The sequence below is a fragment of the Chroicocephalus ridibundus genome, chromosome 14, assembly GCF_963924245.1.
Source record: "Chroicocephalus ridibundus chromosome 14, bChrRid1.1, whole genome shotgun sequence".
Lineage (NCBI taxonomy): Eukaryota > Metazoa > Chordata > Aves > Charadriiformes > Laridae > Chroicocephalus > Chroicocephalus ridibundus.
The window spans coordinates 8,496,152-8,523,110 of record NC_086297.1 but is presented as its reverse complement, the minus strand read 5'-3'; the positions used below and the strand labels follow the sequence as shown (position 1 = coordinate 8,523,110).

The window sequence follows — 26,959 nt, the reverse complement described above, 5'->3', positions numbered from 1 at the left end:
CTGAGCAAACTGGAATGGGCGCTCAATAAGATTCTCATTTCCCATCTAAGCTTTTTTGATGAAACAGGATTATACTCAAACCTTCACTTGAGAACAGCTCTTCAGGCCCTGGGCTGAGACGGGTCTGGCTTTCCCAGCGGTGCCTCTGGGAGCAGCTGGCCCCTGTCAGGCTGTGGTTGAGGAGAGCTGTCTGACTACAGCTGAAACACAGGTAATTAACATTTAAATTGAATTGTGAGGCTGGCTCTCCTCTCCTAAAGAACAGGCTGCACTGGTAAGGCTCAAAGTTGGCATGGAAAAGTAGCACAGGGAAGTAGTTTAGCGAGCCCATCTTGATTTATTTCAATGGAATTAGAAGCGCCGTGGCATTCCAGGAGGAAGAACAGCAACAGTTCACTCTGGCAAGCCAGTGGTGAGTCAACACGGAGCCCTCTGCGCCCAGTGCTTGCAGACTGGAGGCGTTTACAGCATCTCCTTCCACTAGGACAGCCGGGGAGAGGTTTGAAAACCACCCTGCCCCCAGCTCCAGGAGTCAGGGATAGCAGCTCTTGGGGGATGCTGCATCCCTCGGGGGCTGCTGAGCATCCCTCGGGGTCCTGCATCCCTCGGGGCTGGTGCCGGGGCTCTCCCTTCTCAGACAAACCACTCCGTGTGCTTAAATCCTGCAGCTGGAGGAACAGGCGCCCCTTAGCCTTTGCTCTTACACAACTTCCTCGCCGCCCTTCCCTACACCGCGCCAAGCATGCTCGGAACAAACACGGGCCCCCCCTGGTTAATACCATTATCATATCTGCCACAGAGCTGCTAAAAACATGTTCAAGATAATCTGAGATGAGGTTTTAAACAAGTATTTTCCTCGCTGATAAACCTGTAGGGAAAAAGAGCTCCTTGCAGCTAAATTGTCAACTTAATTGCTTTAAAGTTAAGCACCACCTCGGTAACTTTAGTTGATATTAAGTGATCTCGGGTAGATCAGCTCTGTCCCAGGGGGGCACAGACATGGGGCAGGGACGTCCCCACAAGAAACCTGGGGGTCCTCGGTGGCCCAGGAGCCACGTAAATTGGGAAGCACCACACAGCTTGCGTTTAGGCAGGTTAAAAAAAAAATAATAAAAAATTCCAAGTGATGGGATTTATGAATGCTCGACATGGTGCTCAACTCCAGTAGCAGGCTGGGCTCCTGCAGGAAAAGTATGTTTTAAAATAACATCCCTCGAAAACAATGTTTCCTCCAAGTTCTTAGTGGAAACAATGAACCATCTGGGTATGCCTTGAAGCTGTTTCTTAAAATAAAATCATTGTCTAGCAGTTCTTACAAAAGATAAACCAAGGAAAAAAAAAAAAAAAAAAAACCCAACCAAAAAAACCCAACACACAACGCAAAAACCAAACCCACCACAAAACCATATCAATTTGTCTTAGTAATTTTAACAAAAAAAGAAATTAAGCTAGATCTTGCATGCGGTGGGCCAGAATACAGCGATGCGTGGTATTCCACGAGCTCGTTGTGATGATATCTGAAGACGGAAACCCTTCCCTTACCAATTCTCTTGACGATTTCTTCGCATTCCTGCTCAGAACTTGCTGCAAACACCAGGCAGTCGAACGTGCTCCCGTCGGGGCTCTCCGGGGAAGCGCTAAAAATGGAAACGCGTACATTAGCTGTCAGAGAGAGCGGCTCTGGAAGCCCGGCCCTGGCTCGTAACCACACCAGAGACCCCACGGCGGGTCTGGATGCCGCTTGTTTATTTTCTAAGCCCCACATCCCTCTATAGCCACACACACACACACACACCCCCCCGCCAAGCGCCCGCGGGCAGCACTTACGCCACGCAGAAAGCGAATAAATTGCTGCTGTCCACGCAGCGTCCCACGCAGGAGATGGTGGGGTAGGGGTAGCGGCACAGGAGCTGCGTGGGGGACGGGAGGGAGAAGGCATTAAGGGGCTGCAGACAGTCCCTGTCATCCCAGTTCCTGGTTTAAACTGGCCCCACAGCCCCTCCATCCCCACGATGGCAGATCGGCAGCGTCGGGGGGTCACCTGGAGCATGGGTGTCGCTCGCTCACCTTGGAAGAGGTCGTCTCCTGTACGAGGACTTCTGCTTCCATCACATCAAACAAAACATCCTGAATGGGGGATGGAGGGGGGAGAAGCCCCGATCATCACAGCGTCTAAGCTTGATTTTTTCATAAGACACTTAAAAGAGGGAGATTACTCAAAAGCAGAGGTGACGAAGCACAGCCAAGAACAGCTTTTTCAAGGCATTTTCTCTGTGCTGCCTTTTTCCCCCCCCCCAACTCTCGCACTTGGAGCTTTTCACAAACAACCCCCCAAAGGCTCAGACAACGGTGTCCTGAGCCCTGCAGCATCCCTGGAAGCAGGCTCAGCCTCCCCGCAGTTTTCCAAGTACTTTCCTGCAGGTGGTTGTATTTTTTCTTTCCCTTAATGCACTTTCCTATCCTGGCCGCAGAGAAGACAAAAAAAAGAAGAAATACCCCACAGGAGTGTGGGGGGGTGTCAAATACTCAGCCAGGCCATGCGAACCTGGAGCCAGCAGGAAAAAATATCCCCGGGTAGAGACCACATTTCCCTGTATTTCTCTCGTCAAGCCATTCCCGGGATGCCCCCAGCCCCGTCGCTCACCCGCGCTGCCCGGTGCCTCTCCAGCACGGCGGGGATGGCCCGGCCCAGCACCTCCTTGCCACCGCACTGAAATAGAGTGGGAAGGAAGGAGTAATTCATGGGCACGTGAGAAGAAACCCAGAAGAGACAAAAAACGTACCCCAGGGCACGTCTTTGCCCCATCGCCTCACCTTCCCAACGCTGGTCTGACCCAGGTACTGCAGGTTGTAGAGCAGCCTGGGGGGAAAAGGGCTCGGGAGCATCAGAGCAAGGACCTCGCGCATCCTCCTGATGCTCTTTGCCAGGGAAGATGCTTGCAGCCCCCCCACCACCCTCAGGCCACGGGGACAGCTTTGACCCCACAGCCTTGAGTAGAGACGGGGGACAGCGTGGGCACGGGGCTGCCTCGATACTGGGAACCCCAGCCCAGCGCTGGACCTACCTGCCCCCCTGCAGCTTCCGTGGCTCCCCCTCGCCCCGGTGCCGGGGGCCTTTCTGGAGCTGGAATTGGGGCTCCTTCTCCTTCAGGACCTTCAGGTAGGGCAGCAGTGGCTCGTAGAGCCCCCCATCATGCCACCGCCACCGCAGCAGGCGGAAGACGAGCGGTTGTCCCTTCAGCTTCTGCAGCACGGCCCCGGCCTGGAGTTGGGGTGGGGAGAGAAGCAGAGCTGGAGGTTGGGGGGGCAGGAGAAGGGGAGATGGGGGGGACACACCAGCCCTCCGTGCCCACCCACCTGCCCACTGTAGGCGTTTCTCAGCGAGCAGCCGCTGATCTCGTCGAGGATGTCGCCGGCCAGCACCACCTGGTCCACCTCCGCCTGGCTCTCGGGGAGCACCTCGGTGACAAAGACTCGGCCATCCACGTACCTGGGGGTGCGGCCGTGCCCCAGCTCAGCCCCAGGGACCCAGCCCCGCTCCTCCAGCCCTCCCGTACCATCAGCGATGCTTCACCAATACACAGAGGCAGGGAAAACCCACCCCCTGGGCAGTTTATACCAGCGAGGCTGAGCTGATGGGGAGAAAAAGCACCTGAGGCAGCCCCAATGCTCTCAATGGGGTGTTCATCTCCCCTTTTTGGGGGGGGGGGAAAAAGGGGGGGCATGGGTTGAGTGCCATGGTGTCCAGACCCCGCTGGAGAGTGGAGAGGAGGATCCAGGGCTCCTACCTGAGCACCATCCCCAGCTCTCGGCACGGGACTGTCTCGTAAGTGACGCACACCTGGAAGAGAGTGGCCAGTGACAGTGGCCCTGGCAGTGGCCACAGCACACGCAAGGAACATGACCAGGAGAAGGGGGAGGATGAGGACCCCTTGCCCTGGATCGTTCCTGGCACTGGTGCCAAACCAGGGCTTTGGGAGCCCAGGGAGAGGCCGGTCCCCAGCGCCCCAGGCTGGGCTGAGACCATCAGTGGCTGCTTGTCCTTGTCCTTTCCAGGGATTCGGCTGTTCCCAGACCCTGGAGGGACAAACCTGCTGGATGGATGGGATGGCAAAGCAGCAGGTGAACCCCGAACTCAGCGATGAGCCCTCCTCCCTCGCTGCACACGTCCCCCTGCAGCCAGGGGAGCGCTGCCGTCCCTCCCCAGAGCCGCTGCCGTTTGCGGCAGCACTTACTGTCACATCGCATTAGCCAGGGACCCGAAACCAGCTCGGCTGGGAGCACTCGCTGTTAGAAATGCCCAAAAGCCAGCGGCATCCCGGCCTCCGCAGCAGCACACTGTAACCAGCCCTGAAGTCCCCTTCAGCTTTTCTGGGGATTCTTTTGGGTTAAGGCGGCAGCGGAGGGATGCTCTTCGGTTTTAAAAGACGTCAAGGTATCCCCGCTGCTCTCAATAAACGCCCCGATTTTTCACCAGGCAAAACCAAGAGCGAAACCAACCGATGCGTAATCTGTGTCAGCCCAGGGAAATGGGGATTTTTTTGGCAAGAAATCAGGGGAGGGAGCAGGGGAACACTTGATTTATGTCAGCAATTTAGGCCTGGGTACTGCTCTTGCTTGGTTTTACTCCCAGGAATGCCAGGATCTGCTGCCGGTGCCAGCGCAGGCACCCGGCAGGATCCAGCCTCGGTGGCAGAGGTGGGTCTGGTGGTGCTGGGGAACCTGAGCCAAGTCACCCCTGGCTGCGGCCGGGCGGAGGGGTGCGTGGCGATCCCTCCCCACCAAATCCTTCCTCAGCTTCCTCGTTTGACTTCCCAGCGAGGGCCAGGTGGCGGAAGGATGGCTCTGGGGAGAGATGAGCTCTTACCGGCAGCAGCCAGCTTTCGTCCAAGAAGCTGCAATTCTGCAAACAAAGGAGCGTCAGCGCCATCGGTCCCGGCGAGGAAGGGGCCGGGACACTGCACTGGCAGCCATATGCCGGCCACCACCCTGCCGATTTGTCACCGTACCTGCAGGTCCAGGGAGAAATCCATCTCTGTCACCACCAGCAGCAGCGAGAGGAAAGGCTCTGCAGAGGGACGGGGATGGAGAGGCAGCATCACCGCCAGGTTCCCAGCAGCCACAGCCTCGCGGGGACATGGCAGAGGTCCGAATAAAGCCACTTCGGGCACAATTAATGAGCCCTGGGGAGCGAGGCCCTGAGAGCATCCCAGCACCACGGCACCCAGGCTGCTGCCGGAGGCTCATCCCGGGCTCCTGCTGCCGGCATGGGGAGAGAAGTGCTGCAGCTCGATGCTTGATTTCCCCAAATTCAGACCAAGGCTCGCAGCAAACGCTGCTGACGAGCAACTTTCCATTTCTCCCCCCAAATGCAAAGTGAAGCCGCTCCGGCTCTCCTGCAGGAGCCTTGCAGTGACACTGGCGGAGATCTGCAATCTGCTCAGGCACCAGCAGCGCGGGTGATTTACAAGCCATCTAGGTACAGGTTTAACATGGGCTTATTTATCATAATCAAAAGATTAAAGGCTTTCACCCTGGCCTGCCCCCCCTCCAAGGAGCACAGCTGCGGATGGAATGGTGCAGCCTGTCAAGGAAATACAGCCTTTTACCACACTGAACCCCCTGTGTGACCCCTCCTGTGGGACCACAGCCTGGGCACGGCCACCAAGGGCTCCCCTCCAAGCCGGACTGCTGGGTCTGCTCAAACCAGCACCCTTGGTACAAAGCAATAACTCAGAAAACACTTGAGAAGCAATTTTCCTAGCTCATGACACTAAAACCAACCTTAGATGGATTCAAATTGTGTTTAAATACTTACACCTGATTTTCCATCACTGCAGCAGCATATTTAGATTTTACCACTAATTTGGGCTTAGAAAAATCACAGTGGACTATTCCCCCCCTGCCCCCCACAGCAGCATGGTGCCATAACGCCTGTGACAGCCACCCCCGGGACAGGTTACATCCGGCCTCGGAGGAGCCACTGTCTTACCCAGGAGGTTTTCATTGCCGAGGACGGAGCTCACTGGATCATAAAACTGAAAAACAGAGAAATGCCACCATCACGCGGCCATTTTGCTGCCTGTGGCCCACGGGTAGTGGGGGTCCCTGCTGTGAGCTGCACCTCCAGGAGCCGGGGGGTCTGTGCCAGCCCCCGCACGGCCGCCGCCAGCACCTTCCCCTGCAGAGCCAGGCGCAGAAAATACCGCCCACGGCCCTGCACCGTCCGCGTCTTCTCACAGCCGCCGGCTTTCTGAATGCTGATGGAGAGAGAGGTCGGCCTGGATGGGGAGAGGGGAAGCAGCTCACATCATAGAATCATACAGAATTGCCTGGGTTGGAAGGGACCTTTAAGATCATCGAGTCCAACCATTAACCCAACACTGCCAAAAAACCCACTAAACCATGTCCCTCAGCACCACGTCAAACCGTGTGTTAAATACCTCCAAGGATGGTGATTCCACCACTTCCCTGGGCAGCCTGTTCCAGTGTTTGATAACCCTTTTGGTGAAGAAATTTTTCCTAATATCCATCCTAAACCCGCCCTGGTGCAACCTGAGGCCATTTCTTCTCCTATCAATTATTACTTGGGAGAAGAAACCAACCCCCACCTCACTCCAACCTCCTTTCAGGTAGATGTGGGAGCATCTGGGGTCTTTGGGACAGACCTCCTCCCACCTGGGGTCTTTGGGATGAGCACATCGTGGATGGACACCGCCATGGCTTAGATTGTCACTCCCAGCCCAGCTCGGGGCCACTCACCTGCCACTGTCCCCCGTGGGAAGCTGCTCCACCCAGTGCCAGTAATCCCGTCTCCTGAAGCCCCAGGCTGGCTCTGTGGCAAAAAGGGAGCACGGGGCCCTTTGCTGTGGGCACCGGGAAGCTGCCACCCCCCACCCGGGCACAAAGAGCTACTCACGTCGTAGCCCCTTGCGCAGGATGCTCTCCAGCAGCTGGCAGAAGGAGGTGAGGTGCGGCGAGGCGTCCGTGCAGGGCCCCCCGCCCTCCCGCAGCCGCAGCACCCCGCCTGCGGTGGGGGGAGCATCAGCGCCCATGGGTGCCCCAGCCCGGAGCGGGGGGCACCCACGGGAACAGCCCTGTGCACACCCCCAGGGCGGGTCGCTGGTGCTGCGGGAGGTGCCCGACACGGCGCAGCATGCGACCCCGCGGCCGCAGCGGGCAGAAACTCCGGTAAACTTCCTCAAAGCCAAGGCCGGGGGCTAACACCCGGTCAGGCGGCGGGGCTGGCCCTGCCACGGCGGCTCCCGGACCGGGAAACCCCCGCCCGGCCCCGTCGTCAGTCCGGCCAAACCGGTGCCGCTGCGCAGCGAAGGGCCGGGCCCCGGGTGGGGGCTGCCGGGGGAGGCGGGTACCGACCCCGGGGGGCGGTGGGGAACCACGCTCACCTTTAAGGGCGCTCAGCAGCGGCTCCTTCCCGGCCATGGGCTCAACCCCCCGGCCCGGGCGGTCCCGCGGCGGCGGCTCCGGGAGGGAATCGGCAACCGGGAACGGGCCCCGCCCCGGGAGCGGATCGGCCCGGCCCCGCGGGGGGGGGAAACCTCCCGGCTCACACCCACCTGCGGCTGCCTGCGGGCCGGGCACCTCCATAGGTGCAGCACAGACATTGATGCATATATACATACATGTACACGCATATAAAATAAATACATTGGTATATATTGGCATCAATCACATACATAACAGAGAGACAGGTGCACACATATACATGTGTATCTGCCCGCATATCAGGAGGTGATTCTATCCCTCTCCTCCACTCTGGTGAGACCCCGCCTGAAGTATCGCATCCGGCTCTGGAGTCCTCAGCACAAGAAGGACATGGAGCTGTTGGAGCGGGGCCAGAGGAGGCCACAGAGATGCTGGGAGGGCTGGAGCCCCTCTGCCGTGAGGACAGGCTGAGAGAGCTGGCGGGGTTCAGCCTGGGGAAGAGAAGGCTCCGGGGAGACCTCAGAGCCCCTTCCAGTCCCTAAAGGGGCTCCAGGAGAGATGGGGAGGGACTTGTTATCAGGGAGCGTAGTGATAGGACAAGGGGTAATGGTTTTAAACTGAAAGAGGGGAGATTTAGGTTAGATATTAAGGAGAAATTTTTCACTGAGGGGGGTGAGCCCCTGGCCCAGGTTGCCCAGAGAAGCTGTGGCTGCCCCATCCCTGGAGGGGTTCAAGGCCAGGCTGGATGGGGCTTGGAGCAACCTGGGCTGGTGGGAGGTGTCCCTGCCCAGGGCAGGGGGTGGCACTGGGTGGGCTTCAAGGTCCCTTCCAACCCAAACCATTCTATGAGTCTATGATCCTATGATTCTAAGTTCCAGCCCGGCCGCCGGCGGAGCGGGGCGGGGCGGTGCGGGACCGGGGGCGGTGCGGGACGGGGGGCGGAGCGGAGCGGCCATGGCGGAGGCGGTGGCGGAGCCCGGGTCTGTCCCGCTGCTGGCGGCCGCCCGCCGGGCGCACGGAGAGGCTTTCGGGGGGGCGGCGGTGCTGGCGGCGTGGGCCCCCGGCCGGGTCAACCTCATCGGCGAGCACACCGACTACAACGGCGGCTTCGTGCTGCCCATGGTAAGGGCCGTGCTCCGCCGCCCCGGCCCCGTGATCCCTCGGTGTCACCCTTCCGGGTCCCCCTTGCAGCCTCCGGGGGTTCCCGGCCGCCGTCTCCCCCCGCCTGCCCCAGGGTGTCCCACCGGGATCCACCACCCGGGACCCTACGGGATCCCCTGGGATCCCCCTTTCACCATCCAACCCCCGGGATTCCCCCGCCCAGGACCCTGCGGGATCCCCCTTTCAGCATCCTGCCCCTGAATCCCCCGCCCAGGACCCTGCAGGGTCCACCGGGATCCCCCTTTCACCGTCCTGCCCCTGGGATCCCCCTGCCCAGGGCCCTGCGGGATCCCCCACCATGCCCGGGACCCCGGAGCATCAGGGGCAGCACCCTTCGGACCAGCTCCTAACTCACTGCAGAGGGGTGCAATTCCTCCTCCCCAGCCACCTCTTCAAAGGGTTGAAGCCTCTTTTCTGCAACCCCATCAAAAATTTCCCATCCCTGGAGAGCAAGGTTTTGGTGGCAGAGATGGCTTGAAGCAGCTGGGGCTTCCTGCCCTGCTTTGGCTTGGCGGGGAAGCCCCCTCTCAGTCCTAAATCAAACCTACAGCTAATTATTTTGAGGCCAAGGAGCGTGGGAGCAGGTCAGCTGAATTCCCCTGCAGGCAAGACAACTTCCCGAAACCTCATGTCCTTGTCATGGGTTTCCACTCCCCCGGAGCCCAGCAGCGGCTGAGCTGGGATGGTTGATCACAACATTTTGGTGCTAAGACTGACCCTGTGTGGCATGAAATAGCCAGAACATTCAATGCTGTGACAAGCCGGAGCGTGCGGTGGCAGCTGGTGACTCTGCATGGGCAGAGTTAAGGGTAACAAGTGTCTGGTGCAGTCACAGCTGTCCCCTGCCACCAGTGGGGATGCTCCAAGGGATGCCGCAGGGTCTGAGCACACCTTCCCCCTGCCTCCCCAGGCCCTGCAGCTGGGGACGGTGCTGGTGGGATCCCCCACGCAGGACGGGACCATCTCCATCCTCACCACCTCGGCGGAGGCGGACGAGCCCCACAGGGTGCAGTTCCCAGCTCCCCGCCAAGGCAGCCCTCTGAGCCCGGGGCAGCCGCGCTGGGCCAACTACGTCAAGGGCGTCATCCAGCACTACCGGGGTAAGACCCAGGCTGCAGGGTGGGTTAGAGCCCCCTTCATGCGGGGCCGGTGCTTGGCACCAGGCTTTTGGCGTACTCCGGGGGTTCTTCCAGTGCCGGTACAATCCCGCAGCTGCTGCAGGACCAAGCTCCAGCAGAGACGCTTTCAGCTCCAAAGACCCCTGTGTTTGCGGGGGGATGCCCGGGTCACGGTCTGCCGTGGATCTCCCTGTGTTTTAAAACGGGATATCAGACAGGGGTTCCTCCATCGGGAGCCGGTTCCCCATGAGCTGTGGGGCACGGCAGCCCCCAGCCCTGCAGGGGCTCACGGCCCCCCTCCTCCCTTCTGTTCCCGCAGGTGGTCCCGTGCCGGGCTTCACCGCCGTGATAGCCAGTGACATCCCCCTGGGCGGCGGCCTCTCCAGCTCCGCCGCTCTGGAGGTGGCTACCTACACTTTCCTCCAGCAGCTCTGCCCTGGTAAGGCAGCAGTTGGTCCTGGCCCCAGGTGCCTCCATTCCCGGGTGGGAGCCGGGATGAGGAGGGTGCCTTTAGCAAGACCCCGCAGCCCTCAGGGAAACGCCGCTGTGGGGTGGGTCACAACCGCTTAGTGGAGCTGGCGCCACTCTGGCTGCAGGGCTGCTCCGGCTCACCTAGTAATGCCTCTAAAGCCCATGGACCATCAGGGATGAGAGGATGTTCTCTTGGGAGCAACTTCTCCCCACCCTCATGTCTCCAAAAATCTGAGACATCGGTGTCCAATTATTGCATCCAGCTGGATCCAGGGACCCACGCAGGCACAGGAGCAAGCACCTGCCGCTGATGCTTTAGCAAACCCCCATTCCATGGCAAAGCAACCCTTTACCTTCGTGTTTTCTCCCCTTATTCCAGGCAAGGGGCAAAGGTCCCAGAGCTGCTAACCTGCCTCTCTCTGCTCTGGCACAGATGACGGTGATTTGGTAGCCAAGGCACTGGCGTGCCAGAAAGCAGAGCACACGTTTGCCGGCATGCCCTGTGGGATCATGGACCAGTTCATATCTGTGATGGGCAAGGAAGGCCATGCGCTGCTCATTGACTGCAGGTCAGGGCCGAGCCCCGAGCTCGCTGTGCTGTGCCCGCCTCCTCGGGCAGGTGGGGACGAGCTGGTTCCATGGCCACAAAATAAATGCAGGAGTGCAGGGAGGAGTTAACCCCTGTAGCCAGCCCAAAATCTCATCGGGGGGCTGGGGTTCCCTACATTTTAATTCCTATGTCTTGATTCCTCCTCCTGCATCTTTTCTGCTACTTGCCTGGGTTGTCTTTCCCGCAAAGCCGATAGAGTCCATTATGGGACTAATAACTGGGAGTGAAATGCTCGAGCGAAATCCTAAACTCGATGGACTTTGCATCTGCGGAGGCAGGAGCTGCCTGCCACGTCACTTGGACGGCCGATGGCCGGAGCAGGCGGGGGGGCGGGCGCACGGCCCGTGCTGAGCTCTTGCTGCAGGTCCCTGGAGACCATCCTCGTCCCGCTGACTGACACCAGCTTGGCCGTCCTCATCACCAACTCCAACGTGCGGCACACACTGACGGGCAGCGAGTATCCCACACGCCGGCGGCAGTGCGAGGAGGCAGCGTCGGCGCTCGGCAAGGCCAGCCTGCGAGATGCCACCATGGCTGAGCTGGAAGGTGGGGACGGTCCCTCCCTCGGCTCTGACCGCTCCTTGGGGCAGCAGGAGCTCGGTGCTCTATGGTGTGGGCAGAGACTGCGGGGCAGCACCCAGGGTGGGTGGATGCATGCACCGGGACAGGAGCATGCCACGAGTGGAGAAGCGGGGTTGCAGGATGCGGCTGTGCTCACCCCCAGCAGCATCCCGCAGACCAGAGCAGCTTCGCTGCAAGGATGTGCTTATCTCTGCAGCGGCCAGGAGCCGTCTGGGCGAGGAGGTGTACCGGCGGGCCAGGCACGTCGTCGGTGAGATAGCACGGACAGTCCAGGCAGCGCAAGCACTGCAGGACAGGGACTACAAGACATTTGGGAGGCTGATGGTGGAGAGTCACAACTCCCTGAGGTGAGGATGTACCACCCCTGGGCAGGGCAGGCTGCACTGGGGGCACTGATGTCAGGTTCTCAGGGGGTTCCCTTGCCAGTGGGGACAGCACGGGGGGCAGCCAGAGCCGTGTCCTGCCCAGTGTCTCTCACAGCTCAGCCTCCCAGAGAGTTTTAGGAGAAGCCCTGCAGGCTTCTGCGCTGGGGGGTACTGGGATGAGGCAGGCAGTCGCATACGTTACAGAGCCGTGCTGTTACAGCAGCGCTCAGCCGGTCCCTGACGCTCGCAGCCTCGCTCATGTATACATGCACTTATAGGCAGGGAGCGGGACCGGGGTCTGTGGCATCCCGCGTTGCTGCGGTTTGCTATGGCAATGCATGCACCAAGGCGCGTGTTTCAGCCGTTAGGGGTGCGAGGGCTATGGCTGGGGTGCAGGACAGGGCTGACCGTGGGTCTCCTCTCTCCAGGGACGACTACGAAGTGAGCTGCCCGGAGCTGGACGAGCTGGTAGCGGCAGCTCTGGAGGTCGATGGGGTTTACGGCAGCAGGATGACCGGGGGAGGCTTCGGAGGCTGCACGGTGACATTGCTGGAGGCTGGGGCTGCAGAGAGAGCCCAGCACCACATCCAGGTACGCGGCAGAAAAGTGCTGGGAGAATTGACTCAAAGATCCCAAGGAAACACTCAGGGGCATGGCCCGGGGACGCTGTTGGAGCTGTGCTCCTGAGGCACTCAGGGTTGGCGTAGCCCATCTGGTGCCGCGCAGGGATAGCCCCAGGTCTGTCGATGCTACTAAGCTCTTGCAGTTCAGCATCGTGCTGGTCGTGCAGCACTGCCCAAGGACCTTACTGCATTGAGAAAGTGAGCAAAAAGGTGCTGGGTGAGCTTCAGGAAGGCTAACTCTATCTAGGGAAAAGCAATCCAAGCTAAGCTTAGGCAATGCTGAGTTTAAACCGGCACTTACAGCCCGGGAAAAATCTCAGTGCTGTCATCAATGTTCTCTAAATCAGCAGCTCAGCCTGCGCCAGGAGCTGAAAATGCCAGCAAAATGGGGGTGTCAGGAGATGGGGGCAGTGAACGAGGCAGCGCCTTATTTCGCTGCTGTATGAGATCATGGTGAGCCCTGTAAATAGTGGGGGGGATAAAGAAGGGGCAGAGGAAGGTGTCCAAATGAGGAGAGACTGAAAGGACGCTGCCTCTGCCATCTGACGAGAAGCTGGGAGAGAGGGAACGTGACCAGGAGTTACAAAAGAGCGAAGGGAGTAGATCGGGTGAGTGTGGAACTGACCCTCGCATCCTCCAAAATAAGAACCAGCGACCGCTGGGTGAGTGAGGAGGGAAACAGCGCCAAGGAAGCCCTGCGCAGGGCTGGCGGTGAGTTTTCTGCTGTCGCCAGAGGCCGTGGAGGTTGGCGGCATCAGCAGGGTCAGAAAGGGGTTGGAAAAAGTCACAGAGAATAGTCCCTGAGGGGCTGCTGGAGGCTGAGCTTGGGGATGTGTTGATAGCCTCCCTGCCCCATGCTGTGGACGGCCCAAGGGACCCCAGGCAGTGGCCAGGACAGCACGCTGTCCCCCCAAAAAAACATCTGGAGGGGCAGCTGGGCCAGCTGCACGGCTGGGCTGGCCAGCAGGGCCCCAGCTCCAGCAGGTCTTGCCTGCACCAGCCCAAAAGCACCCCCCAGCCCAGGCACTTACTGCTCCTCTTGTCTCCTAGGAGAAATACAGCGGCACAGCCACCTTCTACCTCACCAAACCCTCCGGAGGGGCAAAGATCCTGCCCCTGTAGAGGAGCGACCGCCTCGCCTGGGCCGGGATCGCCTCCCTCCGAGAAGCGGCTGCTTTCCTGCCTTCACAAGGGAATCAATTTGTCTGCCTGCATCCTTTGCCTAATAAACACAAAACATTTGCACAGTCGTTCTGTGCCCGCCTGGGCTGAGCTCTGAGGCCAAAGTCACGGGGGACCTTTCCCCAGAGGAAACTGGTTGAAATCCAGTTTGCACCGGTGTAATGAGCCATTACCAGGGATGCGGGGTCCAGTAGTGCCTCTGGAGCTGCAGTTGCGGGAGGGGATGGCAGTGGAGCAGCAGCAGGCACTGATGCTTGGCAGAAGCCCCTGCTTTGGGTATCTGCTTCTTCATCTGTGTCCTTCACGTGCTGCTGCAGATGGAGGGGGGAGGATAATTTTATTTTTTTTTATATATATTTTTTTTTTAAGAAACAAACAGGAAGAGGCGGACTGTAGAGAAAAACATTTATTGAGTGCAATAGGAAGCCATCTGATCAAAGGCCCGCTGTCAGAGCAGGCTGCTGGATCCGCCCTTGGAAAGGCTGAAACACCACCAGCCCTAACGACCAGATGAAAATTAAGAAGTGAGGCTGTTCTAGTGCGAGGCATGGGGTTGGTGCGCAGCCGCCTGGTGCGTGGGGATGGCGTGACATCCTGGAGAGCAGCAGCTGTGCTTGGATAACAGGATACTCTTTGGTTAAAATGCTTGGAGGTGGGGGATCCCTTTTTAAGTGGTTTTCAGTGTTTACCCTGGACCACAAAGCACAGGGAAAGGGGCCTGGAGTCCTTGTGCAGGAGGAGACATGTCAGCTGGAGAGGAAAAACCCCGACCACAAAGGTGAGATGGGAACGGGGAGGCAGGCAGGCTAACACCACTGGTACGTGCTCAGGAAAAATAAGTGCTTCTTGAAGTCATGGTAGAACCACAGGGTTGGGTCAAGAGATACTTCACCCAAGTTCAAAACTGACCTAGCTCCAGCTGCAGTCCTGGAGACTCGGGGGGACTTTACTCACCCATGCGCATCTTTGGCTCAAACATGGACAACCCGTCCCACTCAAGTGAACAGCCTGGAGAGGAGAGGGAGCTCTCGGTGGTGTCAGTGCTAGAAAAATCTTCTTCCGGGTCAAAAAAAAGCCCCAACAACCAAACAAAGAAACCCAACAACAACAGAAAAAGAACAAAACAGCCCAAGTCCAGCGTCAGATCAAATCAGGCAGGCGCCACTGCCCGGGAGCCCAGGCAGCTGCTGTTTTGGTTGGAAGCTCTAATCCAGAACGGTGGCAGCTGCTGCATGGGGCGGGATCCTTGCTTTCGGTGGGCTCCTTGCCGGCTCCTGTGCGGCTGAAGCATGCCAGGGAAACACACTGTTCAGCAAGACACGGATCCCGATTGTTCTTGTTGGCAGAGGGCAGCGAGACGCCAGGTGTCATGCCCAGAGCCAGGAAACAAGGTCCAGCAAGGTCTCAGCTCAGCCCTGCATCCAGCACCGTCCAAGGAGAGCAAGAGCCGGGGGCTGAAGGGGGCTCAGAGGCTCGCTCAGGATGATGAGAGCCCCTGCTGTTCTCAGGCTTGCTCCTCCCTCGTGTTTACTGAGGGATCACAGCTCCTTTTATAGACGTTGGTGTTGGGCAAAAGGGCTTTTTAAAGACACCCGACCTCTTCTGCCACAAAACCTCACGCTCTCCACATCAGCCATGTAAGAAATCCCAGGCACCGTTCCCATCCCCGGGCATCACGGCCTGGGCCATCCCCATCCCTCACCTCCAGGCAGCTCCCAGCCCTTCTGCGCCTGTGCTGCGGCTGGAGGGCGCTTCGGCTGGTGGGTGCTGTGCAGGGAACCTTCTGCTGGAGGACATAAGGCCCAAGGCAGAGCCCAGCAGCTCATCAACAGGCTTTCCGCAGGGTTTAGTGGCCTTCGGATCAAGCCCTTAATTAATTTCTTCCAGTTATTCATGTTTCTCAGCAGCCACAGTCCCAGTGTAGCCTCAATATTCAGCATAGATCTCATCCACTTCAATATTTTTTTTTATAAAATAATAAAATACATTTATATATATTTATATATATACTACGAAAACTGTACAATGTTTATGCAAAAAAAAAAAAAAAGCATCAGAGGCCATCCCAAGTAACGCTATACAAATGAAAGGCTATAGTTTGCTATCGTGGTACCAAATCTTAGCAGCGAAGAACAGACACAACTAGGTGCAGTAAGAAAGCATAGGTTACCCCAAAGCCCCACCTTGCAGCTCTCATAAAAGACCAAACAGAACAAATCACCACCTCCAGTGGGCAGCCAAAGGTGCCGGAGAGCCCGAAGCAAAGATGGAAAGGATGACCTTCTGTAAATCAGGATGTTGTCAGCTGGGATCCTCTCGAAGCTGAGGACCTGAGAATAAATCATTCTGTTCCGTTTATATGGGGACTGGAGCCACCGAGACACCAGAATTTCTGCAGTTGCAGGTGTATTTGGATGGGGATGGGCATTGAAGACTGGTGTTGGAGTGAGTGGTGATTGTTCATGGAAGACGTCCCCGTGGACTCTGCAGAACTGAGTCTCTGGAGAGCAGGACAGGGTGAACAAGCCCTGAAGGATGAGCGCACACCTGATGACCCAACTGTGCCAGAGCTTTGAGTGCGCTGGGCTCCAAAGGAGACATCCAGAGCTTGAAGTGCTGCGGAGGAGCGCCCACAGGAGGAGCTGCCCAGGCAGCACCTGGATGAAGCACCCTTGGGTCATTCCACAAAGTCCTGCCACCTGAACGGCAGCGTCCCGCTGGCAGATGGCCTGCCCTGGCTCAGGCCTCGTAGAACTGCCTCTCCATCTGTTTGGTGAGGGTCCCGCTGGACATCACTGTCCGGCTCACGAACTCTTTGGTGACCTGTTTGGTGAGGGTGCTGCTGGCGCTCTCCACTCGCTGGGTCGTCATCAGCATGCCGTCTGCAGCGAGAAGCTCAGTGGTCAGGACACCGCGCAAAGTACGGGGTTACAGGATAAGGATCTGCTCTGCCTGATGATTCCTGGCAGAGATTCCTCCCTAAATACCGCTTTCACCGATGGAAAACCTCTCCAGATCAAGTGATTCAGTACTTTGCTATGTCAGTCAGTAAGATGGATTTCCTAACGGCTCCCAAACTCTTTGTATTTCAGTGATTCCTCGAACTCAATGGGGACAACATGGGACAACTACACTGATGTAGTTAAATATGATCATCACACTTTTTTGTTTTTTCCTGCTCTGAAGATGTCTAACCTTGCAGGAAGAGTTATGATTTGGTCCCTAGTGGTAGTCCTGGTGGATTTTGAAAACTCAGCATTCCCCTCGTGACTGGGCGGCACATGGGAAATGACTGCAACTGCCTCTGGGGCAGAGCAGGGACATGGTGCAGGAAAGAGTCTGGTCCTCTTCATCCACCCTACCTGATGGACCCTCCCTCCCTGCCTTTTACTCTCGAGGTAAAAGCACCCTCAGACCTTTGAACAAGTAGAGTTGTTCTGTGCTTTCCAAGGGTTTCAAAGCAGACAGTGAGCCCCTACCTGTGAAGTGGGGATCCAGGGAGGAATGGCTGATGCTGGTTTTGGTGGTGTATTCGGTGGGGAAGTTATACACTTCTTCTCTCATGTACTGCTGCCCTCCAAACTGGGAGAAAGTGCCTGGGGAGAAGGAAAAGGGACAAGTCAGCCAGGAAACAAGGAACTTCCAACTCCTCAACCCTGCACAGTGAGCATCAACAGTCATCTCAGGAGGTTCCTCTTGCTGACATCAGAGACAGGTTTAGGAGGAACTGGGAGGACTGGGAAGGTCTTACGCCTGTCCAGTGTAAGAAGTTGCCTCCAGGTATGTGTACAACCAGGTATGAGACAGAAATTTCATAATAAATTAAACACAGGCAGGTTCTCACGATCCTCCCTCATTCAGTGTATCAGGACTGAGACGGTGCTCACAAGGCACAGCATTGTCTTCATGGAAGACAATGTCTCCATGTCTTTCATGGAAAATGGAGTCACCACCAGAGCTGGAAAGGGACTCCGGGAGTTGTGTTCCCTGCTCTAAGATGTTTATCTTTCCACCTCCATAAAGCCATGGTACTGTACCTCCATCCTGAGATTCGATGGTGATGATGCCTTCTCTCTCTGGCCCAAAGCCTTGGGTGGTCTTGGCTTGCACTTTGAACTTGTATGGGACGTTCTCACTCAGGTGGGGCACAGTAAGGGTAGTTTCTGGATTGTCTCCTTCAACATAGATATTCCTGGGCTCCCCTAATCCACACAGAGATACCAACGGTGAAGACAGGCAGGAGCAATGGTCCCTCCAAACACACACAACTCTGGCTGTTGTCTTTGTTTTCCCTAAGTTTTATGCCACCAACAGACTGTACAACCTCATCACCCAGTTCTATGAAGGGTTAAGGCACGGCTATTTTAGTACAGTGTTGACCCTCAACAAACCTCCACTGGGTTTGGGTTGTAATATGCTACCTCCTCCCACTACATTTGTTACACCAGGCCATGCAATGACACAAAGCATTGGGGTCCAGCAGCTCCCAGGTTCATGGAATCAGCCTCATGTCCCCAGTTTGTCCACACCGATGTAAGCAGACAACTTTGTTGTTTGTCCCAGGAAAAATGCAGCAAGTTGCTGCCTTTGATGGAGGTATCTTGTGTTCTACACAGCAAACTGGTCTTCCAGAGCCTGATACCATACCTCCTCCATGCAGCATCTCACAGGTGACCATGTAGCCCAAGATAGACCCATTGGGCTTGCGGGGTCTTTCCCAGCTGAGCTGCAGGGAGTCAGGGCTGAGGGCAGTGAAAACCAGTGGTCCGGGGGCACTGGGTGTGCTCAGCGTGAAGGGTGAACCTGCAGGGACATGAGTAAGAGGTCAGTATCGAAGAAGGTGGTGAGGAGGCGCCTGGGAGGGGTCTGCACGCAGCATTTATGAAATGAACTGGAAAGTCTCAGCTATCTAGACAGCTAGTGGAAGGTGAGTGCATGGGGAAAATGTCCTATTTCAAAATGAAAGGAAAGAAAGGAGAGCTCAGCATGTAGTAAGGAGTGAGAAAACAGCAAGGCCACCACTATAGACAACAGCAAAGACATCAGTGCCCCCTTTCCCCCTTCCCCCATCCACCTCACCTGGTACAGGGCTGAGTGGGCTTTGCGGGTCCACCTGAGACTCTATGGTGATGACTCCTTCCCTCTCAGGGCCCCAGCCTTCCTCGCTCTGTGCCTTCACCTTGAAGATGTAGGAGTGGTTGGGCAGCAGGTCCTCCACCACCACCGAGTTCTGGCAGGGGTTGGGAATGGTGAGTCGGTGCACCTCTCCTGGGACACACAGGGAAAGGAGACATCAGCTCCATGTTGCAGGCACAAAGGCAGCACTGTGGCTTTCACCTACACTCTACCTCAAGTGAACTGCCTGGAAAAGTCATCCAGGGCCCTTTTCCTCAGTCACATCCATCACACCTCGCCACCAACAACTGCTAGTGCAGGATGAGATGTTGTTCCAAAAAAGGCGTAGGGCAAACAACAGCTTATTGAAAACTCATGAATTTTCAGCCAAAGAGAATTACATTTTCACTAACATTGCCCCAAGTTTCATGTAAAAATAAGAGATTTTCATTGCAATCCTTCCTCCAGGTCCAACTTGACAAAAAATCCTTCAACTAAGATGTTAGGGCTGGTGAAGAAGGAGTCCAAGGTTTTTTGGAGGAGGGGTGACTCCACAAGCAACGCCAGGAATTGTCGCTCCCAGCAGAAATGGGGAATGAGAGCTGTGGGGTAGCTGAGACATTTCCTCAAGGCTACACAAAAAGCAGAGTTGGGACCAGTCGGTTGAGGTTGGAAGGGACCTCTGGAGGTCATCTGATCCAACATCCCCTGCTCAAGCAGGGTTAATCCAGAGCCAGTTGCCCAAGAGAAGACCTGGGCCACACTTTCCGCCCCCAGAAACTCCCACCACCAACTGCCCGGTGGGCACCTGCTGACTGTTCACTGACCTCCATTGAGGAGCTGGTACTGCACGCTGTAGCCCTGCACCTCCTTCTCGCAGTGCGGCTCCTGCCAGCTCACCTTCAGGGAGGTGGGTCCCAGGGCGGAGAACACCAGGCGTGTGGGGGTGTCGGGGACGCCCAGTGGCAGCCTGGAGTCTGAGACAAAAAGGGAACGTCAGGGTGGAGATTTGGAGGCTGTGGGTTAAGGGGGCTGAGGGAGAGGAGGGAGTGGCCCGCGCAAGCGTGGGATGGTCCTGATGGTCTGGGGAAAATGTGATAAGATGTCACCTCTGCAAGCTGGCCCACCACAAGGGGCGACTGGCTGGCTCTGCACACCTACAGTGACGTGCCATGGCCTTGGGGTGCTAACCTTGTGTGGGATAAGTCAAGGCAAGCTTCGTGCCCCTGTGGTAGAGAGAGCAGAGCAGGGGCTCAGGTGCTGTGTGTGGCCCCCTCACTAACCCCGAAGCACCCTGTCCAGTCTGCCAGGAGCTTCACAGGCATCTTCAAATGTTGCTCAGTTAAGATTGGCCTTAGTCTATAGCTAAAGCAACCCGACACCTCCAGGGACTGTTGAAGGGGATGGAGGCAGCTGGGGCCAGGTCTGGGTGTTCTTGTTTCCTCCCAACTCAGCCCACTGGGACACAAGGCTCATGGCAAGCACAGCAGCCTCCCAGGTGACACTCAGGGACTGAAGCCTCTCATTGATATGGGCTTTGGCCAAGGAGCTTGCAGAGGGACATCTCATATGGAGGACACGTTCTCCCCAAGAGTCCTCCAAAGGCCTGTGGGATAAGACTGAGAACAACAAGCTTGTTAGGAATGAAGAGGACGGAATCAATGAGCTGATCAGCCCATTAAAGCATGGTGGCAGCAGTGGTGAGTGTTAATCAGCTCAGGTGGGTTGAAACACAGCTGAAGTCACCTGCAAATGGAAAGGTGGTGTGATGGAGGCACGGTCCGGGTCAAGAGGAAGATCAGTGCGGCACACAGCAAGCCATGGAGAGAGGGTTTAGGTGGAGTAGTGAATGGTAATAGCTCATGGATGGCCGGTGGCTTGGCTGTTATGGGATGCATGGCTGGGAGGAGACACTGGACAAAGCTGTACCTATGTACTTGCAAATCCCCGCGGACCCATCAGTCATGATTATAGAGTCCCGAAAGCCAGTGCTGGGGTAGTAACCCTTCACCTTTGCCCTGCTCCTGAAACCCACATCCCGGGGCCGTGGGATTGTCCTCCCAGCATCTTCATGGATGGGAGGGAGGAATCTCCCCGGGTAATCTACAGAAGCGGTGCAAAAGAAAGAGAAAAACACCATTGGAGACTTCAGAGCAGGTTCAGCCCGAGTGGTGGCTCCTGCAGAGGTGACTTTTTAAGGCTCAGATTTGAAGAGCCTTTTAACAACCTTCTGTCAGCACCAGCTGATGTACATGTGTGGAACTGAAAGGCAACCATGCTGCTAGTGTTAGAAGATGACACATATGCTCTTCCCAGAGTGCTTTGCGGTATGAGAATAAGGATGTAGCTCCCTTTCCCTAGCACTCTGCACATGAGGGATGGGAACCCTTTCCACACTGGTCTGGGAGCAGGGTGGCCTTAGCAAAGCACCTACACATCAGTGGTGAGGATATGACTTTCCAGATCTGTGGTTCATAGGCCCCCTTAGCTGTGAGCACAGTCCTCACCCCAACAGGACTTGCAGGGCATGGGTCCGAAAACAGCCGTGGGGGTGGAAGGAAAGGACAGGTTCCATCACCACAGTACTCACCATGCCCCATTAGCATCGTGGAGTAGTCTCTTGTTAGTGAGGAGCTCCCCATCACCCTGTGCTCCTGCTGCATGTGGGAGCTCAGTTGGTGGTAGCTGGTGTTTGTTGTCCTCGTCAGTGTGCCACTGCCACTGCCAGGGAAGGAGAAGTCCACTCGGCCATTCAGCAAGTGCTCTGTGAAAGAGGGCACACCATGAGGAACATGACTGTGGACAGGGCTGCTGCTCCAGTTTCCATGGGGAGGAAGCAGGAGGCATCATGGTGCGCCCTGCCTCGGCTGCATCCCAGCTTCAGCATCTGGAAAGTCACTCTGGAGTGCTACATCTAGAACAAGCCACAACCACCCAACGCAATGACGGGGAAACAAATAAGTAAACAGAGACTTTGTTCTACACCCAGCACCAGAGACACCCATGGTGCCCAAAGTAACTCCAGACCTCGGCCTCGCTGGGGCACTGCCTTGTGGATCTCACCGTGTTCTCTTACATCTCTCCTTTGACGCAAATACAGGTATATAATTTCAGATTTAAAAAGAAAGTGGAAGAAAAACAGCCCTTTATGGAGGCTGTTTCTCCAAATCTCACTCTGGATCCTGTCTCAGCTGGTTCTGAAAAGCAAACTCTGATCCATTGTTCTGGTCCTTGACAAACCCCCATCCCTTCCCAGCAGGCCAGGAGAGATCAGCTACCCACGAGAGAGTGATTTCTGTTTAAAAGTCCAGCAGATCTGCCCCAGAAGCTCGGGGTGCTTAATTAAGGTGAGGAGCTGCCCTTGGAGGTGGCACTTAGTAGGTATCATCTGAGTTTGCTCCTGCCTCGAAGGTCCAGCCTTTTGTAGAAGCAACTTGCTAGCAGGCTCCCAAGTCCGTGCCGAGATGGGGGTTACCTTGACACTCTTGTGAGGAGACACACCAGGACAAGGTTTTGAAGCAGACTACATCATGTGAACAGTGCATCACGCCAACACAAGGATGGGCACACAAGGAGAGGAAGGGAACATGTACTGGGCCCCATGGCTCGGAGCAGGACGAGACAGGACACTCAGTGCCATAACGAAGCCGTCCTTCACCTGCTTGGGGCCGGGGCGTCCCACTCCTCCTCAGGCTGCCAGTAGCCATGTCACTGTCCTCCTCGTGGAGGAGACCCTCGGTGTCTGAGGAGAGGTGGCTGCTGCCAGAGAGGCGGGGAATGGTTTCAGGTGGCAGCCTCCAGGTGATGCGGCGAAGATCCAAGTCTTCTCCCAGCAACTGCACATATTTCCACCTGGAGCCTTTTGGGACAACGCAAGCACTGGTGTTGGCATGATCTGCAGGGCACAGAGTGGGCTACCCACCGCTTTTGTGCCACTTGCTGGGGAGGGGAAGGGGTAGGCGCCAGTGGGAAAGACACCCCTTCACAGCCCATCTTGCCAAGTGTTGGCTGATGAGTTCAGGCAGTGCAACCGTCGTGTGACTGGTAGATGGAGGATGGTGGGAACATGACATACACGGGGTTCCTCAACCCCAGGGATGTTTTCCAGCCCCGTGTCCATCATGACAAAAGGTGAGTGTCAAAGTCCCACCACAAGCCTGTCCCTCTCATGAAGAGTCTGTGACAATTGTCCTCTGATCAGGAGAGGTTTCCTCACTCCTTAGTGTGCACTCAGGATGGTCGGACTCTTGGTGTTACCCCTCTGAAAGGACCAAGGACTCACTCGTGGATCTGGTGAACCCCCCTAGGGAAGACCCTCCAGATCCTACTGATAAGACTCATCATTTCACTTATGGCCCATCTTCCTCTCATTGTCCCGGTACAAGACAAGAGAGTCAGCCTCATTCAGAGAGTGAAGTGATGGAGGAAGAGAGGCCAGTGCCTTCCCAGCACTTGGTGAGTTCCCTCCTGTTGGCTTGGCCAAGACGCTGAGCATCCAAGGGACTCAGAGATCTGTGCCTTGCCAGTCCTTGTTTGCTGACGGTAACTCTCGTGGTCCAGCCAAATGGCAACAGGAAGGGAAGATGAGCAGGGAGAGCCATGAAAAGCTCCTCTCCCACCCCACGTTGAGATTTCTCCTTGCCTCATGGCTAAGAAAAGGAGGGACTGGTCTTATTTACACTATGACTAGTGAAGACTAGTCAAGTGTTCCCATAGATGCAGCTACTGTGCTTTGGAAAGGCTGATCACCATCTCCATGACTTGGATCTCCCCATCTCCCTGAGGAGGAAAGGAGCAGTGAAGCTCATTGCTGAAAGCTGTTGTTAAAGAAAATGAATGTTAAAAATGACCTTTGCAAAACTCAGAGCAAAGTACCTGAATCGTCAGAGACACTGGGATGCTTGCTGCCAGCTGGAGAGCGAAGCACATCTGCACTGTACATCAGGTAGCTGTCGTAGTCCTCACCTCCCTCTGCATCAATGATGGGGACGTCAGGGATGATGGGGACTGAAGGAGAGGTGGAAAGTGCCATTAGACAAGCAGCTCAAAACCACACAGGCCTCCCACGCTCAGGCTGGCCTTCAGCATTCAGCAGGTTGGCTGGTGCCGTAGAGTGAGCAGGATGTGGAGAAGCAGCTGGGATGATGCGGAGCACTCCCCAGCACTGCTCCTGTCCCCCCATTCCCACCCAGGCACGGCAGTAACTCACTGGACATCGGGCGCTTGGGCTGCGTAGCAAGGTTGATGGTGGCTTCTCTCTCAGGTCCCCAGCCAGCACCATTTCTGGCCTTCACCATGTAGCGATAGGGCTGGGACTCCCGCAGGTTTTCTATCAGCACCATGCGCTTCTTTGGGTCTTCAACCAGCACCTTCTTCATTGGGCCAATGGGTACTGCAAATATGGGTATGCCTATCACCCACAAGGTCACGAGACACAGAGGACCCCCACAGCACCCCACCCTTGGCCAACAGGCTCGCTGAGGTTTGGTGTCAGGACACAGCCTGGCTCTGGGACAAGGTGCAGCAGCTATTTGGGCCGCTCATGACAAGCATGACATCGTCTCGGGGAAATGTCCAAACTGAATGTTGAAGTCAACCTACAGCAGAGGTCTCCTGTTACCGGTGTGTCACCAAATAACAACTTCCTGGCACCCTAGCCCTAGGTCTAGACCTATGAACTAAGTTTTTAAGATGAAAAAAACCACAAAACACTATGGAAGTGAATGGGAACCGAGTGTGCTCTGGGCTTTTCAGGATTAAATCCTGAGCGGTGATTTTTCTGTACTCCTTCCATCAAGAAGTGACCCCTCCAGATCGCAGTTTTCACAGGAAACATGCTTGGAGCTGTGCTGGTTCTGCTGCTGCTTGGGATTGGGCCATCCTTGGGAAAGTGTACTCCAGCCCCTCAGCCTGACTGGACTGCTCTGGTCAGAAAATGAGCTCTTACCGTTGTCCTCGTTGACGAGTCCATAACTGACTTCATAAGCCGTGATCTCCCCATTGGTTTCTGCAGGCTCAGCCCAGCTCAGCTGCGTCACGGTGGAAGACACGACATTGAAAGCCAAGCGTCCTGGCTCGCTGGGGACTGGAAAGGCAAGAGCAAAGGGTCCAGGTTACTGAAAGTTGGGAGCGAGTGCACGCAGATGCCCAGATCTCCCTGGGTCACAGCTGGGACACAGTGGGAGCCGCTCCATGCTTGTCCCCAAGACTATCAGAAGCTCAGGGTCGGAGCCCTGACTCCATGCTGGGTTCACAGGCACCAACTTGCTCCACATAGTGGGAAGCAAAGTGCAGAGTCACTCACCCTCCTCAAGTGTGCGGCAGTGGATGATGTCGGAGTAAGCCCCTTCACCCATGGCATTGTAGGCGCAGACTTGCATCTCGTAGTCACAGAAGGGGTAGAGGTTACTCAGCTCTGCTGATAGGGCTTTGACATCGATGAGACGGGCTTCTGACTCGGGGTCTCCTTGGATCCAGTATTTCACCTGGCAAAGCAAGAGCAAGCCATGATTCCTTCAGATCCTCACCATAATGGGTGAGAAATTCCCCGTCTCTTATTAGATCTGCTCTGAGAAAGCCAGGGTGTTGTGCCATTCTTCTGAAATGGGAGGCCAGAACAGTCTGGGTATTTCACGGTGTGTGATGGAAAGGGAGAGAACCCACCAGGAATCTTTCCTGCAAATCCCACATCCACCCAGCCATGGTCCCTCACGGATGGAGGGGGCCAGAAGGGGTGAGCTTGCTCCCTCTCTTGGGCGTCTTCTCCCCATCCCTTCAGCACAAATGACTGCATGTGTGTGAAACCCACACCCTCCCCTGGGATTCACTCCCCCCTTACCTTGTACCCCAGAGGTTTTCCCGGTGGAGGAAACCAGTTGAAGCGGATTTCCCTGGAGCTGAGAGCGTCAGCGTTGGGATTAAGGGGTGCACTCAGGCGGCCTTTGGGGGACTGCGAGACCTGTCCCAGGCCAGTCATCAAGGGGACACCATCCACCACCTCTGCAGACACAAGGAAGAAAGGTCACATCAGTGCTAGCCCCCCACATGGAAAGAAAAGAAGGAAGTGTGCCTCTCTCCAGCACCGCCCTGCCATCCTGGGTGAGCCTCAAAGAATTTCTGAGGGGTAGATCCCCATCATAGGGAAGGGAAACTGAGGCACTTGGTGATGACTTCCCCCAAAGCCACGCAGCAAGCTGGCGTGAGAGTTGGGCTCAGAATCCCCGAGTCCTGCACCTCCTGCTGCTTCTCACAGGCTTCCCAGGTACGAAGAAATGAAGAGACCACCTTCTTGCCTCTGAAAATCTTTAGCTTTGTCTGAATGTATTTAATAACTTCCTGATCAGTTGCTTTGTGCAGCCACGAAAGAAGACAGAGATTGGCAGAGCCTTCTCGAGTCACCCAGTTGCTTCTCCTGGAAACCCACCAAGTCCAGCCGAGAGCTCTCTGGAGCCTCTCAAGCCCCAGTGCCTGCCCCTGAAGTGGTTCTGGTTGTCCAGTGACAAGGGACTTTCTTGTACCTCCAGCATTCATGTCCAGCACTGTGATAAATACCTTTACGTTATCGACCCACTTGATGACAACCTTTACAGTTTTGCTTGTCCAGCCCCAGGAAGCACCAAGCACAGCTCCTGGCAAGTCCCGCCTCTCCCCTATTTTTATAGCTTTTTTATTCAAATCCCCAAGGAAAATGAATGAAGAATCCACTCTATTCCCTTTTGCGAGGTAGATTATCCATCTTCTTCCCACCCACTGTCTATACCCACTAACGCCTCTAGAGGGAGGCCCAAATCTACTGCTCGGAGCTGGAGGAACCTCCTCATTGCCGCTTTTTGGGTGAGGAGCAGGGCTGGAGCTCTGTGCACCACTTCGGGCTGAGCTGGTCCGGTGTGGGGGTCCCACACCCCCTGCTGCCATTTCCCACCACCTGGCTGCCAGCCCCTAACCTGGGTCCGCGATGGTCACCGTGGTCTGGGGGTATCGCCCGATCTTGGCGCCGTGCTTGGGATGGAGGAGGTCGATGGCGAACTGCTTGAGCTGGCAGTTGTGTAAGAGGGTATCTATTTCGGTCAGCTCCAGCAAGGGGACCTGCACCTCCTTTCGGGTCTCTCCGGGCTGGAAGACCAGGTCACCCTCTGTGAAGGTGTAGTCCTGGAGGAGAAGGAAGAGGTGAGTGATTACAGCCCACAGCATCCACAAGAAGGCTCCCAGAGATCTCCCCTCATCTCCCAGTGAATCCCCACTTGCCTCCCAAGTGCCTACAGCTCAGGGAGCAGCCAGTACCCTCTG

The 26,959-nt window shown here is 56.4% G+C and overlaps 3 protein-coding genes across 8 annotated transcripts in view; 1 reads left to right on the top strand and 2 right to left on the bottom strand.

Moving 5' to 3' along the window:
- Window positions 1-355: 355 nt before the first annotated feature.
- LOC134523308 (uncharacterized) lies at window positions 356-7,516 on the bottom strand. Of its 2 annotated transcripts, XM_063352093.1 has the most exons (16): window positions 7,407-7,516; window positions 6,920-7,027; window positions 6,763-6,835; window positions 6,125-6,281; window positions 5,993-6,038; window positions 5,010-5,068; window positions 4,868-4,903; window positions 3,789-3,841; window positions 3,358-3,490; window positions 3,066-3,262; window positions 2,815-2,860; window positions 2,645-2,710; window positions 2,068-2,127; window positions 1,828-1,910; window positions 1,543-1,637; window positions 356-668 (listed from the first exon to the last, which is right to left on the bottom strand). In XM_063352093.1, exons 1-16 carry the CDS (start codon window positions 7,441-7,443, stop codon window positions 634-636), a joined length of 1,284 nt encoding a protein of 427 aa, XP_063208163.1. In that variant the 5' UTR covers window positions 7,444-7,516; the 3' UTR covers window positions 356-633. The 2 variants fall into 2 exon arrangements, with proteins under 2 accessions (XP_063208163.1, XP_063208164.1); XM_063352094.1 differs by lacking the exon at window positions 1,828-1,910.
- Window positions 7,517-8,376: 860 nt separating this feature from the next.
- On the top strand, window positions 8,377-13,618 carry GALK1 (galactokinase 1). Of its 2 annotated transcripts, XM_063352490.1 has the most exons (8): window positions 8,377-8,568; window positions 9,518-9,707; window positions 10,045-10,164; window positions 10,630-10,765; window positions 11,171-11,352; window positions 11,585-11,735; window positions 12,182-12,344; window positions 13,427-13,618. In XM_063352490.1, exons 1-8 carry the CDS (start codon window positions 8,401-8,403, stop codon window positions 13,496-13,498), a joined length of 1,182 nt encoding a protein of 393 aa, XP_063208560.1. In that variant the 5' UTR covers window positions 8,377-8,400; the 3' UTR covers window positions 13,499-13,618. The 2 variants fall into 2 exon arrangements, with proteins under 2 accessions (XP_063208560.1, XP_063208559.1); XM_063352489.1 differs by lacking the exon at window positions 13,427-13,618 and having other exon boundaries at window positions 12,182-13,410.
- Window positions 13,619-13,978: 360 nt separating this feature from the next.
- ITGB4 (integrin subunit beta 4) overlaps window positions 13,979-26,959 on the bottom strand; it is a 30,120-nt gene continuing 17,139 nt past the window's right edge. For 2 of the 4 annotated variants that reach the window (XM_063352282.1, XM_063352281.1), the window contains exons 27-41: window positions 26,617-26,821; window positions 25,512-25,672; window positions 24,978-25,158; window positions 24,621-24,758; window positions 23,883-24,065; window positions 23,549-23,680; window positions 22,332-22,532; window positions 21,264-21,437; window positions 20,603-20,776; window positions 19,501-19,650; window positions 18,638-18,826; window positions 18,206-18,361; window positions 17,596-17,760; window positions 17,038-17,154; window positions 13,979-16,440 (exon numbers count right to left, since the gene is read on the bottom strand). In XM_063352282.1, coding sequence (XP_063208352.1) covers window positions 16,298-16,440; window positions 17,038-17,154; window positions 17,596-17,760; window positions 18,206-18,361; window positions 18,638-18,826; window positions 19,501-19,650; window positions 20,603-20,776; window positions 21,264-21,437; window positions 22,332-22,532; window positions 23,549-23,680; window positions 23,883-24,065; window positions 24,621-24,758; window positions 24,978-25,158; window positions 25,512-25,672; window positions 26,617-26,821 — 2,469 coding nt within the window. In that variant the 3' untranslated portion in view covers window positions 13,979-16,297. The remainder of the gene's footprint in view (window positions 16,441-17,037; window positions 17,155-17,595; window positions 17,761-18,205; window positions 18,362-18,637; window positions 18,827-19,500; window positions 19,651-20,602; window positions 20,777-21,263; window positions 21,438-22,331; window positions 22,533-23,548; window positions 23,681-23,882; window positions 24,066-24,620; window positions 24,759-24,977; window positions 25,159-25,511; window positions 25,673-26,616; window positions 26,822-26,959) is intronic. The other 2 variants (XM_063352283.1, XM_063352284.1) reach the window with 2 other exon arrangements.

What these genes read in the sequence shown, in the direction of transcription:
- LOC134523308 (XM_063352093.1), bottom strand. Translation starts at nt 7,443, where the DNA reads ATGGCCGGGAAGGAGCCGCTGCTGAGCGCCCTTAAAG. An exon ending in GAGCTGGGGATGGTGCTCAG is followed by an intron (nt 3,491 to 3,788) that starts GTAGGAGCCCTG and finishes CCGCACCCCCAG; the next exon opens with GTACGTGGATGGCCGAGTCT. An exon ending in AGAGGCACCGGGCAGCGCGG is followed by an intron (nt 2,128 to 2,644) that starts GTGAGCGACGGG and finishes TCCCCCATTCAG; the next exon opens with GATGTTTTGTTTGATGTGAT.
- GALK1 (XM_063352489.1), top strand. Translation starts at nt 8,401, where the DNA reads ATGGCGGAGGCGGTGGCGGAGCCCGGGTCTGTCCCGCTGCTGGCGGCC. An exon ending in CCTCCAGCAGCTCTGCCCTG is followed by an intron (nt 10,165 to 10,629) that starts GTAAGGCAGCAG and finishes GCTCTGGCACAG; the next exon opens with ATGACGGTGATTTGGTAGCC. An exon ending in GCGCTGCTCATTGACTGCAG is followed by an intron (nt 10,766 to 11,170) that starts GTCAGGGCCGAG and finishes CTCTTGCTGCAG; the next exon opens with GTCCCTGGAGACCATCCTCG.